The sequence below is a fragment of the Perca fluviatilis genome, chromosome 7, assembly GCF_010015445.1.
Source record: "Perca fluviatilis chromosome 7, GENO_Pfluv_1.0, whole genome shotgun sequence".
In the NCBI taxonomy this organism is placed as follows: domain Eukaryota; kingdom Metazoa; phylum Chordata; class Actinopteri; order Perciformes; family Percidae; genus Perca; species Perca fluviatilis.
This window is the reverse complement of record NC_053118.1, coordinates 16,759,242-16,771,589: the sequence shown is the minus strand read 5'-3', so window position 1 is coordinate 16,771,589 and position 12,348 is coordinate 16,759,242. Positions and strand designations below refer to the sequence as shown.

The 12,348-nt window shown below is 38.6% G+C and overlaps 1 protein-coding gene across 6 annotated transcripts in view; it reads right to left on the bottom strand.

Annotated features, from left to right (window-relative positions):
- Positions 1-12,348, bottom strand: part of LOC120562315 (F-actin-uncapping protein LRRC16A-like) — an 83,626-nt gene that overhangs the window by 44,668 nt on the left and 26,610 nt on the right. For all 6 annotated transcript variants that reach the window (XM_039805984.1, XM_039805978.1, XM_039805979.1 and 3 more), the window contains exons 3-9: positions 10,740-10,790; positions 4,471-4,530; positions 3,063-3,184; positions 1,287-1,384; positions 856-926; positions 365-438; positions 53-128 (exon numbers count right to left, since the gene is read on the bottom strand). In XM_039805984.1, the coding sequence (XP_039661918.1) occupies positions 53-128; positions 365-438; positions 856-926; positions 1,287-1,384; positions 3,063-3,184; positions 4,471-4,530; positions 10,740-10,790 (552 nt within the window). The remainder of the gene's footprint in view (positions 1-52; positions 129-364; positions 439-855; positions 927-1,286; positions 1,385-3,062; positions 3,185-4,470; positions 4,531-10,739; positions 10,791-12,348) is intronic.

Below are 12,348 nucleotides of genomic sequence, written 5' to 3'. Positions count from 1 at the left end.
AGACATGATTAGTGAGCAAATGGTGTGGATCTTGAGAAAAAGGGGTACTAACCAGTTTATAGTCCTTACTGGAGAGCTTGGTGAACCACTGGTTAAACTCCAGGACTGCTATTATAGCCACCATATCCCTGAGGAGGAGCAGACAGGGAGGAAAGAAAAGGTCATAGCTCCTACTGTTCTTCATCAGTACCACCTTAATTTAGTGATGACTTCAGCAAATTTCTACATGAAAAATAAATCATGCCAAACCTGCAATACCTCTTAACTTTTATTCCAACAAATGTTTTTAGCTACATGGCCACATTTGTTCCACTTTGCTAAGGTTATATTTTATACTCTATTACTTTTGTGTGCCAACACTCACCTATTCTCCAGATGGCTGAAGTCCTGCAGGTTGAGTTCTCTGGTGTCTTGTGTCAAATAGATGGTGTCTACATCCTGGAAAGTAAACAATTAACCAAATTGAGTGTTAACAAACTGTCAACAAAAATGTTAAATGTTTTCATGTTATCATATCATGTTATCAAAAAAACACAACTGTTCTTGCTTGTTTCTATATAAATCTATATGACTTAAATGCACAGAGCAGATGAAACGTTTACAGTAAACTAATTAGTTTAGTAATTAGAGTTATTTGGATAATTGGATGATATTTTAGACAAGAAAGAGCAAAAGCATTAAAAAAGAGAAATATAAAGACACAAGTGAAACTGGTAAAATATTCATACACTGTTGTGGCTATCCTATGTATCAAATGGCTTTATGCTGTTTTATGTCACCCAGCCACTGAAGCACATTTTAACCAGGATGTGTCAATGCTGTGCCAATGCACAAAAGAATGTAAATAATACTGACCCACTGCACCTCTTCTTTGTAAGGCAGCCCCAACCAGTCACAAACACATCTGTACATCTGAGAAAACCCACCTAGAGATTGAGAGAGAGGGAGAGAGAGAGAGAGAGAGAGAGAGAGAGAGAGAGAGAGAGAGAGAGAGAGAGAGAGAGAGAGAGAAAAAAAAAAAGAAAAAAAAAGAGAAAAAGAGAGAGAGAGAGAGAGAAACAACCAAAGGTTGTGGGCTGCAGATTGTGCAAAAATGCATGTAATTTGAAATTGCAATCAATTTTTTATCAGGAATGATAATTGCTTCTTTAATCCACCCATGTAAAACTATACCGTAAACTCACTGTATAACTGACTATACCAACCCCACGCACACACGTCATATATCATTTCAGGAATGGCATAAAGTAGCACACAGTAATTATGGTAGATTTATAGATTCCTACCACAGGGTCCAGGCTCAGCAGGCTTGTTGTTCTCCCACAGAGTCTGCAGAGAGGTTAGCCTGTCTGGAGGCTCCATGCAGAGCTTCTTCATCACTTTACTGAGAAGACAGATTAAAACATAATTTAGTCATCTCATTTCTACATTTCCCAAACATTGTAGCTGGTGAAATGTTCAAAAGCCTATAATCGTTTAAAAAAAATTCTAAAACAAGCAGCTCCAGGCTACTTTCTTACTGCCTTACCTGTTGATGGACAGTTGTAAAGCAGGAAGTTGCTGAGTAGCTACTGATGAGTACTACAATAGTAATTCAATTCAACCCACAATTATGAATTAATGTAAAACAAAAGAATTAAAGCAATGCAGCCTTAAAACGGCTGAGCTCAAACATACAAACATCAGCCTCTCTGTCAAGTCAATGATGTTTTCCTGTTTACAAGATGACGTTATAAATGTTTATGGTTTTACATCTGTGATCATTTCTGCATTTATATTCATGCTTCCTGTTCTCAACCAAAAATATGGTAACGCTTCTATTAAGGTACACGTATTCACCATTAACTAGTTGCTTATCAGCATGCATATTAGTAGCATACTTGCTTTTTATTAGTCATAATAAAGTGAGATATTTTGACACGTATTAACCCACACAGGTTCCCTATTCTAAAGTTAACTCCTCTTTACACTTACGGTGTCTGAAATGTTGGTTTTGACATTGGCGGTCATGAGATCAAATTGTGTCATAAATGTTTCCATTGCCTCCAACGACATTGTTACCATTTGGAGTTTTTATTAAGATGTCATTAAATGTTTAAAGGACAGGCAATACAGTACCAAGGTAAATTATGGAGTGATGGACAGATAGCTTTACTTGTTGCCAAAGTACCTGCTAACTGGCTAACAGCAGCTACAGTTAGCAGTAGTTAGCGGTTAGTTTAGCTACAAATAACGTTAAAGCTACTGTATCGGTCTATCACTCTGTAAATCCCCTTGGTACTGTATTCCCTGTTGTCACACTGGCCTCAAAACATTTATGACATCTTAATGAAAAGTCCAAATGACACCACTGTAGTTGAGGTAGTTAAGGTGGTGAAGAGGAGGCAACTTTAAAATAGAACCTGTGTAGGTTAATACGTGTCAAACTACTAGTGAATTAGTTATGAGCAAGATCTTACAACCTACTTACTTACTTACTTACTTACTTACTTACTTACGTACTATCAATAAGCAGTAATTTGTAGGTTATTGAGAAAAAAACTCTTAGTTAATAGCCCAGTAGTTTTAGAATATGGTCATGCAGAATAAGGTATTAATACAGCAGGCCTAAGTGCTTTGGAATGACTAATAAAGAGCAGCAACTAGTTGATGGTGAATATCTGTGTACTTTAATATACTAAGAATAGCGTAAGCTTTACCAAACACTTTTTTGGGACATTAAATACAGTATAGGCTACTGTTGCTGTGACTCAACCACAGCAACTTCTAAAGATCAAGCCAAAGTGTGTGTCTGGTTAAACTCTGGGTGCTGGTAACATTTTTCACTTATTCTTTTAAAGACTAATAAATACATAGGCTACACTATAACATGCAAAATCAAAATGCATATGCAGACATAAAACGCAGCAGGAATTGATAATAGAAAATACTGTGAGATGAATCTTTATTAGGATTGATTCAAATCTCTTAACATGACTGGTACATTTAAAAGAATCCACAAAATAAAAACACATAAATTGTTATGTTGCCCACAATCACAAACACGTAGAGGTGGAACTCACCTAGGTGGTAGACCGGGACATATCCTTAGCAGACAGTTTCCTATGTGAGCGACCACATCATTGACCTCCTCTGTAGAGAGCAGCTTCAGGGAGAAGGAGCCACGCTCGTACTCTATGAACAGCTAAAAGGACACATTGTTATTTAGTGATGCACAACAGCATGCGTGGCCTCACCTAATCCTGCTTCAACCACAGTTATTCTTATTAAGATGAAGAAAAAAAATAAAACAGTTAGTCACCAGTCATTCTTTACTCTATTCCATCCACTGAGTCAGTCTGGCTTTGAAAAATAAAATCTACCGTATAAGAATAGTTTATTGGCAGTGAATGGATTAAAGATTAAAGCTTTATAGGTCTATATTTGTACGTTTTTATTTGTACGTTTTTATCTGACTCCATTATGTTCCATTTCATATTCCACTTTCTGCCCGTCTACTCCACTGAATCTACCCAGCAATAATATAATTTACAATAATGACACCAACACATCCATCTACCTATACCACATCTGCGTCCACATCTTTGTCCTAAGTAAAAGTAAAGATTTAATAAGATTTACCAACACTGGCTAACCACTTCAGCACTCACCGCAATTATGCAAATGCTGATGTAAAGCGATACATGCCTCCTCTATAGGCCAAAATTAACATAATCCTTGCTGATACTTATTAAACATGGGAGACCATCCGTCAAGATATTCTAAATATTAGGGATGACATCTCTGGAGATGAGCGGTAGAGAGGTTCAGCTGCAGGGACAGTGTGGTTAGTGACGGATTATCATATTTTGTATGTAGATCCTGCTGACTGACAGCTGGCCAGCATTGGTCAAAAAGCCAAATGAAAGCTCTTCCCAGATGGGAAACATCATGTGGCTGTTGGTAAAGTACATTTTGAAGGAAAAGTTTGACATTTTGAAAAAAATACAATGATCTTTCTTGCTGAGAGATAAGTGAGAAGATTGATACCACTCCTAAGTTGTCCTAAGTGGGTAGCTGGAGTTAGCTGGTGGTTAGCTTAGCATAAAGGCTAGGAATAGGGGCAAACCGCTAACCTGGATTTGTCCACCGTTAACAAATATGCCAACCAACACATGTAAACTTATTAACAAAAACATTATCTCTTTAATCTGCAAACTAATGAAAATGTCAAGATGCTAATTTATGGTTAAAGACAGCTGCTAAAACCCAGAAACGAGCCGTTTCACCTGTTTCCAGTCTTTATGCTAAGCTACGCTAATTTCATCCTGGCTCTACATACTTAATGCAGAGACATGAGAGTGGTATACATTTTTGTCTAACTCTCGGCAAGAAAGCAAGTACGTGTATTCTCCAAAATGTGGAACTATTCCTTTAATATTTTGTGCACTCAGAGTGAGCTGGACACTGTTCTGGTGATAGGTACTGTACCTGTGTAGGCTTGTTACAAGCAATCCCCTGGATCTCCAGATAATTAAAGGAGTGTTCCACCTAAAAAAATAAATTAAAAAAAAGCAGGTGAATCTCCATAAAAATACTTCTACGGTGTCCGATATAGGCAGACAGCTATATTCAAGGACTATCTGCGCTACGGTTTATTACAGGACATAAACTATGTTACCACACACTTTCTAAACTACTTTGAAAAATTGGCTGCTACAAACAATATTGAGAAAGGTACATTTTTAGACGAATCATGATGATAGTCTACTAAACATTTTTTAAACATAATTATCAGAGAAAGGAAAGCGGAGATTATATTCAAGTGTGCATGTGAGTGCAAGTATTTTAATGAATGAATGTGCAAATGTGGCATCCATGTTCTTGTGTGAGAGCATACAGTATGTATACTGTATACCATTTCTGTATCTGTGAGAGCAATTGTGCCTAATAATAACAACAACAGTCTACAGTAGTGTAGTGACTGTCTGAGGAAAGTTACTACAATTAATAGGTAGGGATGCAGTCATTTCTTTTTCCTTCATACTTCACTGACTCACACATTTACATGTTTTTTTTCTGGGCCGCATTAGACTCATTTGTAGGTTCAAATGAAAACTTTTGATGAAAAAATTGGGGGAGGGGGGGATGAGATACAGTTCACGGTTTATTTTTGTGCTCATTTACAGGTTTTATTTTTATTTTAAGCATTTACACACTTCCTGAATTGTATGAGTTGAGAAGGAGTTGATTTCAGCTTTGACAGAAAATGTAAAGTGAATTGAAAAAGGCCTCCTCCTCATTTCTCTATTCACATCCAAAAGACAAGCTTTTCAAAACGAGTCCGGCTAAAGACAACCAGAACAGTCTTACATCCACATTTTCTATTTCTGTTTCAAGAGAACATTTTAGGATAAAGAAAACAAAGAAAAGGCAGCAGCCTGCCTTTCCATACCTAAAAAGGACAGGAAAGATTCTCCTTTAATGTGAGAGGGGGGAACCTATGAATACAAATGGCTACTACTGTGTATGGAGCACACAGTTTTCCTGCACTCCCTCTCACTTTCTCTCAAACACAGACATACATACAGTACAGTGCCTGAGGGCAGGCCAGGGAGCGAGGCCAGACTATTCCAGGTGGGGTCTGTGTTCCTGAGGCTTGGCTCAGAGATGAGAGAGGGAGAGGATAAGCAGACTGTCTGTCTACTGTCTGACTACAGTATGCAGTGTGTGTTTATTTCAGCGCCGCCTGTAGTTACTCACTCATGTTCAGTGTACAATCCCGGAAAATCATTCCTCATGTAAACATGCACACACATTTGCCATCATTTCAATTTCATATTTTGATTGTGTGGAATGATTATTTAAAAAGTAAATGAGTCTAATAGACAATAACACAGTGGAGAAGAAACTCAAAGATCAGTCAGATAAAACAAAGAAACAGACAGAATGAGCTATTAGCGAGGACAGAGGCACATGACAACAGTGGAACTAGGTAAGATTTTGTATTGTGATTGTAAAGCTAGACTACGTGACTGCTGAAAGATAATTATTCTTCGAAAAGAAAAGTAGACATTATAAACAATAACACCCAACTTGCTTCATTCAACACAGTCAGGGGTTTTAGCTTTTACAGCCTTACTTGATTTGGTATGACGATAGCTTACAGTATGGTGGCTAATGTTAGCCAACTTTAGGTAGATACTACTGTATAATACAAAATCATTTCGCTGACTAAATGACTTCTCTATATTTGATTGAGTGCTACTGTTACTCTACATTTTAGCATTCACCGTTATCTCTTTTCTTTGTCAATGTGCAAACACCTAGGTCTGGTACAGTACTATAATACTAGTACAAGTAGTACAGCAGTATATATTGTGTTGATTTGCAACATATTTGCTGGATGTTACAATGTGCAATAAACAGTGTCCAAACCTAACTTAAATGGGATCAATCAGTTCATTTCATACAGCCAGTAAATGGCATAGCATTCAGAATTTTGCACTAGCCAATGATAAGTGAGCGTGCTGATAAATATGAGCTTTAGCCAATGGCAATACCTCATGCTGGGAAGTGTAGGGAGGAACCACATGACAGAGTGACTGCATCGTTCACTCATTCGTTTACTGACCGTCTGTTACTTTAACCACTCTCCACTTTTCTTTTTGCTGTATTTTCAAGGAGAAACTCAACTTTTAATGTGTTCATGCAGAGCATGGTATTATGTTGGTTTTAAGATTAGAGATTGTGAACAATAGGATTCTGTTGCAGTGAGCAGCAGCATACAAGGAAAATGTAGATGTTAGGATTTTTAAACATGTCTGTAAGCGAGACTTAATGTCAGACAGCTACATGGTTATGTTAACGTCAGGTTTCTATAAGATAGTTTGCTTTATGTTATGTCTGGATAACTAAAAAATTAAGGATGTATACTTAGTCTGATGTTTTGTTTCATAAACTCCAATACTTCTGAGCAAAGAGAGATAAAGACAGTGTACAGGTGTGTGAAATAAACAGCAACAAGAGGCTATAGAAAAAAAGAGGCCAAAGGGAGGGAGCAATGAATGGAAGTGTGTTTGTGTGTGAGAGAGCATGTTTGGGAGGAGACACTGACAGACTGTAAGGCCCTGCAGCTTCTCAAGAGGAGCCAAACCATCAATTGGAGGCATACACAAAGAAAAACCCACTGAGAAGTACCTGAGAGAGCTAGAGGGATTTCAACTACTACTGAGAGAAGAAAGATACACAGTAAAGTGTTTAACTGGGGGTCTACTGCTACTGCGAAACATTTACTTTAATATTAAGGCCTTGGGCTCAGAAGAGCATTATCTCCTCCTACCGATTGTTCTCTTGTGTGTTTAAGGTGCATCTCTGGGATTCCAGATAGAGATGCATGTTAAATATGATAAATCAAACACAGCGCCTACAATACATTCAGATGGCCAGAAGCATACATCAACACCCAACACTGCCTCAGCTTTGAGTCAACAAAAACATATTTTAGCAGAAAAGATAATCTACAGGGGATGTAAACAGTCAATAGCGCATGTGTTGGAACGGTGAGCAGAGGCTAATCTTCATTTGCAGTTGACTCATCTCCACTGTAATATAGATTTCACATCAACAAAATCAATACAAAGAGAAAGACTAACAGTCAGCAGGGTCTCGCATCATCCAATGGACTGTTGCCGGCGGGTGAGGAGCGCCAGTCGCTGGCAGCATGGAGGGGCGCTGTTCATCTGCATGTATGCCTATTGCCTGCGCTGCAGTGAAATAGCCTCAGGTTTAAAAGTTTCCATATAATCAGAGCACTCGCATAAGAACATAGCAGAGTCTACATATTTTTAGGAACTTCATCAAACACAAAAAGCGCCGCACCTACACATGCACCCCCTGGCACACACACAACAAACAGCACTACCCATCTGAGAATAGAAACTAACAATAGTTCATGTTGATGCATAACGAATAATGTTGGATTACTATTCCTTATTGGATGGCTGAATTTTGGGGTATTGCATTATGTACTTAAAGTCAACAACAGCGAAGCATTCGAATACCGATTTGGACGTGATTACCATGGCAACGATCAAAGCATTCAGGTCAGCCCTAAAAAACATTGAGAGATTTATTATTCCATTATCGAAAACCGATTCATCTCTTAAAACATGAATCAAGCAAAAATGGCAAACTGGTTCCAGCTTCTCATATGACGGGATTACTGCATTTTATTTATTTATTTTTTTACATCTTTGTAAATTAAAGATCTTTCAGTTTGGGGATTTTTGGATGCAGAAAAGCTATTTCAATCATCGTTTTTGGTTCTGGGAATTTGTGATGGGCTATTAAAAAATATTAAACTATTAAAAAATACCTGCAGATTAATTGATAATGAAAATAATCCTTAGTTGCAGAGAGTTCCTTGAGAGAAAACCAAACATTGATTACTTTTAAGATAAAATCTATTAGATTAAATAGGATTTAAGACATTGTAGGTTATTCCTGATGACCTTTGGCACAATGGTGAGTGGAGGAAGAAAAACAGATAAAAGGGAGAGACAGGGATGAAGAAAGAAGGAAGTAATCCGGATTGTTGGAAATGAAGGAGAGGATGAGAGTGAGAAAGCTGAACAAATGGCTTAAAGGAAAGAAGGAGAGGAGAGCAGAGCGTGATCTGTGGTTGTAATCTGGCTGAGCAGAGACAGAGGAGAAGGGGATAGAGGTTTTCTGAAAGCCAACAGAGGAGGGATTCTGCTTCCGGTGTGGAAAAACAAGACCACGACAAGACAGACAGACCTACTTCATGCTTCATCACCTATGTCTAAAATAATACACCTTACAAGAGTCTCATGCTTCCACAAAATCAAATTCACAAGATGCACCCTCAGAAAGTTCCAGAACTTCTCTGGAAAGTTGCAGCAAGACGCCACGTCTTGATTAAAACATGAGTTAAGTACAACAAGAGTAGCATCTAAAGTAGGGAAGAGAACATACAACGGAGAGGTCTAGAGGTATAGAAAAGAAAACCAAGAAAAAGACAGATTGGAAACAAAGAGACAAAGACAGACTGAGACATACAGTAGAAGCGAGGAGGGTTTTGAGGGGGGTTTATTCTTCATAAAGCAGGTGTCTTATCCCTCCAGGTCAGAATAGAGCACACAGTTAGAAAACAGATGCAGAGCAGCTACATAAACAGATCCTTAACCTGTAGCTCATAACACTGGAAACATATGACGTCATGTGAAACAGGACCAGTTTGAACGCTCTTTATGGCCTCTTGTAACCCCAGTAAACCAATGAATCAGTTTTCAAGCAACCAATCAATCACCTAAACTGTCCCTGGAGGCATCTTATTGACTGGAAAGCATACAGCCATTTGAAGGGCAACTGTAAATGGTTTCCTGGACCTGGTACAAGAGATGATGTTATGTTATCTTGTTATTCAGGGAAACTACTGGGAAGTTACTTCTTTCCTACCACATGAATCATAGGTCCAGATACTGCAGGAAAAACACTGGTTTCCATTTACATTTTACTGTACAATTATTGGCTTTATCAATCTGTGCTTTGGCTTGTGTGTGTAGTCGGACGATGGGATGTTGTGACGTTTTTTAACAACTGCTGCTGAACACACCTGTTCAAAGTCAAGAATGAATTTTGAAACTGAACTTTTAAGTCCTTAAAATGCTCAGAAAAAAAGTGTATTTGAATATGTGCATTTGCATGGCAACTGGGCAACATCTATGCTGATGAAGATCATGCAATATGATCAAACCCTCTTATACAGCTACAGAAAGGTGTTTGAGGTGAGACCGGTCTGTCAGCTGCTTTTTCAAAACACAAAAATGTACTTTGAAACTCTTAAAGCAAAGTGATTTGTAAACTAACCACTCCGAAACATACATATACAGAGACGCCTACAAATAGGCATTTCTTTATGCACATGCTTTGAGAACTCCCCAGTTTTATATCCACTTATCAAAGTTCAGGAACTAGTCCAGTCCTAAACTGGGCCTGTGTATAAATGCTAGCAGGCCAGACCCGAACAGTGGGTCGCAACACAGAAGCTTACGTCTGATGTTTAATATTGGCGGTGACGATAGTAATAGTAATAGTAATAGTAATAGTTGAACTGGTGCTGCAGCTGCTGCAATGCTGTTTTCATGTGGCAGAGGTGACAATGATGCTGGTAAAGATGACAGATGTTTCATTGCTGGTGATGGTGCTAACAGTTGCCATCTGCGCTGCATTATGGCACTGCTGTTCCAAGTTAAAAAGAAACAGGCATTTCAACCAACTGTATAACTTCAATAGAACCAGGCACACACAGAGCCACTACTTTAGCCTTAATCCACTCTACTCTACAGTACATACACACAAACCAACTGGGATAGCAAAAGTGCTGAGTTCAGTAAATTTCTCAAAGAGGGCACAAAAATGTATATTGTTGTTAATCAGTGAAACCTTATTAAACCTAAACAATATGAGGATCAAACACATTCTGCCATGTTTTTAGTGTGACAACCATTTTTTGTAAATCTACTGGTTTTTGGACAGAATGAGGAGATGACAGGTCTTCAACATAATGGTGGCGTGTGTTGGGGTTGCAGTACGTTTTCTGAAGTAATTTCTGACATTGTAATAGCAAAGAAATATTTTGCAATATTTGCTAACCTAATAGATTTAAAAGTGGTATAATGGTTTTCATTGTCGTTTTTGGAAAACATGTTAAATTCCATCGTAGCGGCTGCTCTTACCTTGGTGGGAATGCGTGCAGTCAGCAGGTAGGCCCGGTGAGACGCAAGTGCCTGAGAGAGAGAGAGAGAGAGAGAGAGAGAGAGAGAGAGAGAGAGAGAGAGAGAGAGAGAGAGAGAATTAGTATTTGGCTGTAAATATACACTCTGACCCACAAGAACAAGGGAATTATTACATTATTACATATTACTTATTACATTATTTATTTTATTGGCGCACCTCCGGTCTGCTGTGTGAGGTTATTATAGGTCAGTGTGTGTTCCTTTTTTGTTTCTGCCTGCTGAGGAAGCTGGACAGTGTCTGGCAGCTATTTACAGCACATGGCGAGGACTAAGCTTGTGAAAGAAAGAAAATGTCAGTGCTCCATACATTGAACAATCCAAACCAATGAGTCTGTTGTAGTCTTTTATCATATTACATGGGTGCACATTGTCAAAAATGTTGTGGTCAAAGTTTTGGTGTACCAAAGTGGATTATCATAGGACACCATAAAAGAATTTAACAGAGGAAAGAAGGTCAACACAATGAAAAACTCCATCTTATGGAAATTGATGTGATGAAGTTGAAATTGTGTTAAAGTCATGTGTAGCAACGTTACCTAAGGCTTTTATATTAGCCATAATGATACCAACTGTACAGAGTGTGCTGTCTTTACCTTCATGTGCCACCACACTGGATTTTCTTCTGTCAAATAAAATCACAACACAACCAAGGCTGACCTTTAAAACAATGAAACTGTCATCTACCTTCTTGACAAAAAACACCCTGATTGGTAAGCAAAGGCATATACAATGGGGCGCCATCATCATAGCTGAAACCTCATGACCGTCGTAACAAACAAATCCCCTTTGTCTTTCTGTTCACTCTGCACTGACAGCATGCTGGAATAAAACTGTAATGTCACAAACTGCCTAAACACCACCTTTACGGCTCCAAAGATAAGCAGTGTAGGCGTGTTGGTTTTCAATTTTACAACATAAATATGAAGGGTATCGGACCCAAAGGAAGAGATGCCAGTGGATCAAAGGGAACAGAAGGATAAAATGAAGAAAAAAGAAGCTGCGTTTAGAGTAGATGAAACATGCAAAACGGGACGTGTAATGGCAAGGAAGCAACTAAGAAACTGAAAGCAGGGAGACGTGAGGGAGCAGAAAGATCGATGAGAGGTGAGAGAAAATTGAAGAGAAGTTTTTGAAAGCAGAAAAGAAAATAAAAGTAAAACAAAGGAGGGAAGGGGAGAGCACAGCAGGAAAAACAAGACCCAGACAAGCAAAGACTGGCAGGGAGGGAAAGGAAGAAGAACAAGAGGTGAAAAGAAAGAAGTCTTTAAACTGTCACAATCTTTTTGAAAGATGTGAAAAGGTGTGTCCCACCCCCCTTGTGGCTCAGCTCCACAGGCAGGCTCTGTGTGGTTTGATATGATGGAGACAGACAGGCAGGACTGCGTGGCCAAAGATAACCTCTCCTAAAGAGCACCAGTCACCACTACTACCATCAACTCCCTTCTCTTTGGCTTGGTCTCATTTCTGTAGCAGCACCTTGTTTACATACTATGTGCATGCAGATATGCTGGTGATGGAATTGCATAGTTTCATTTTAAGGTCGTATTTT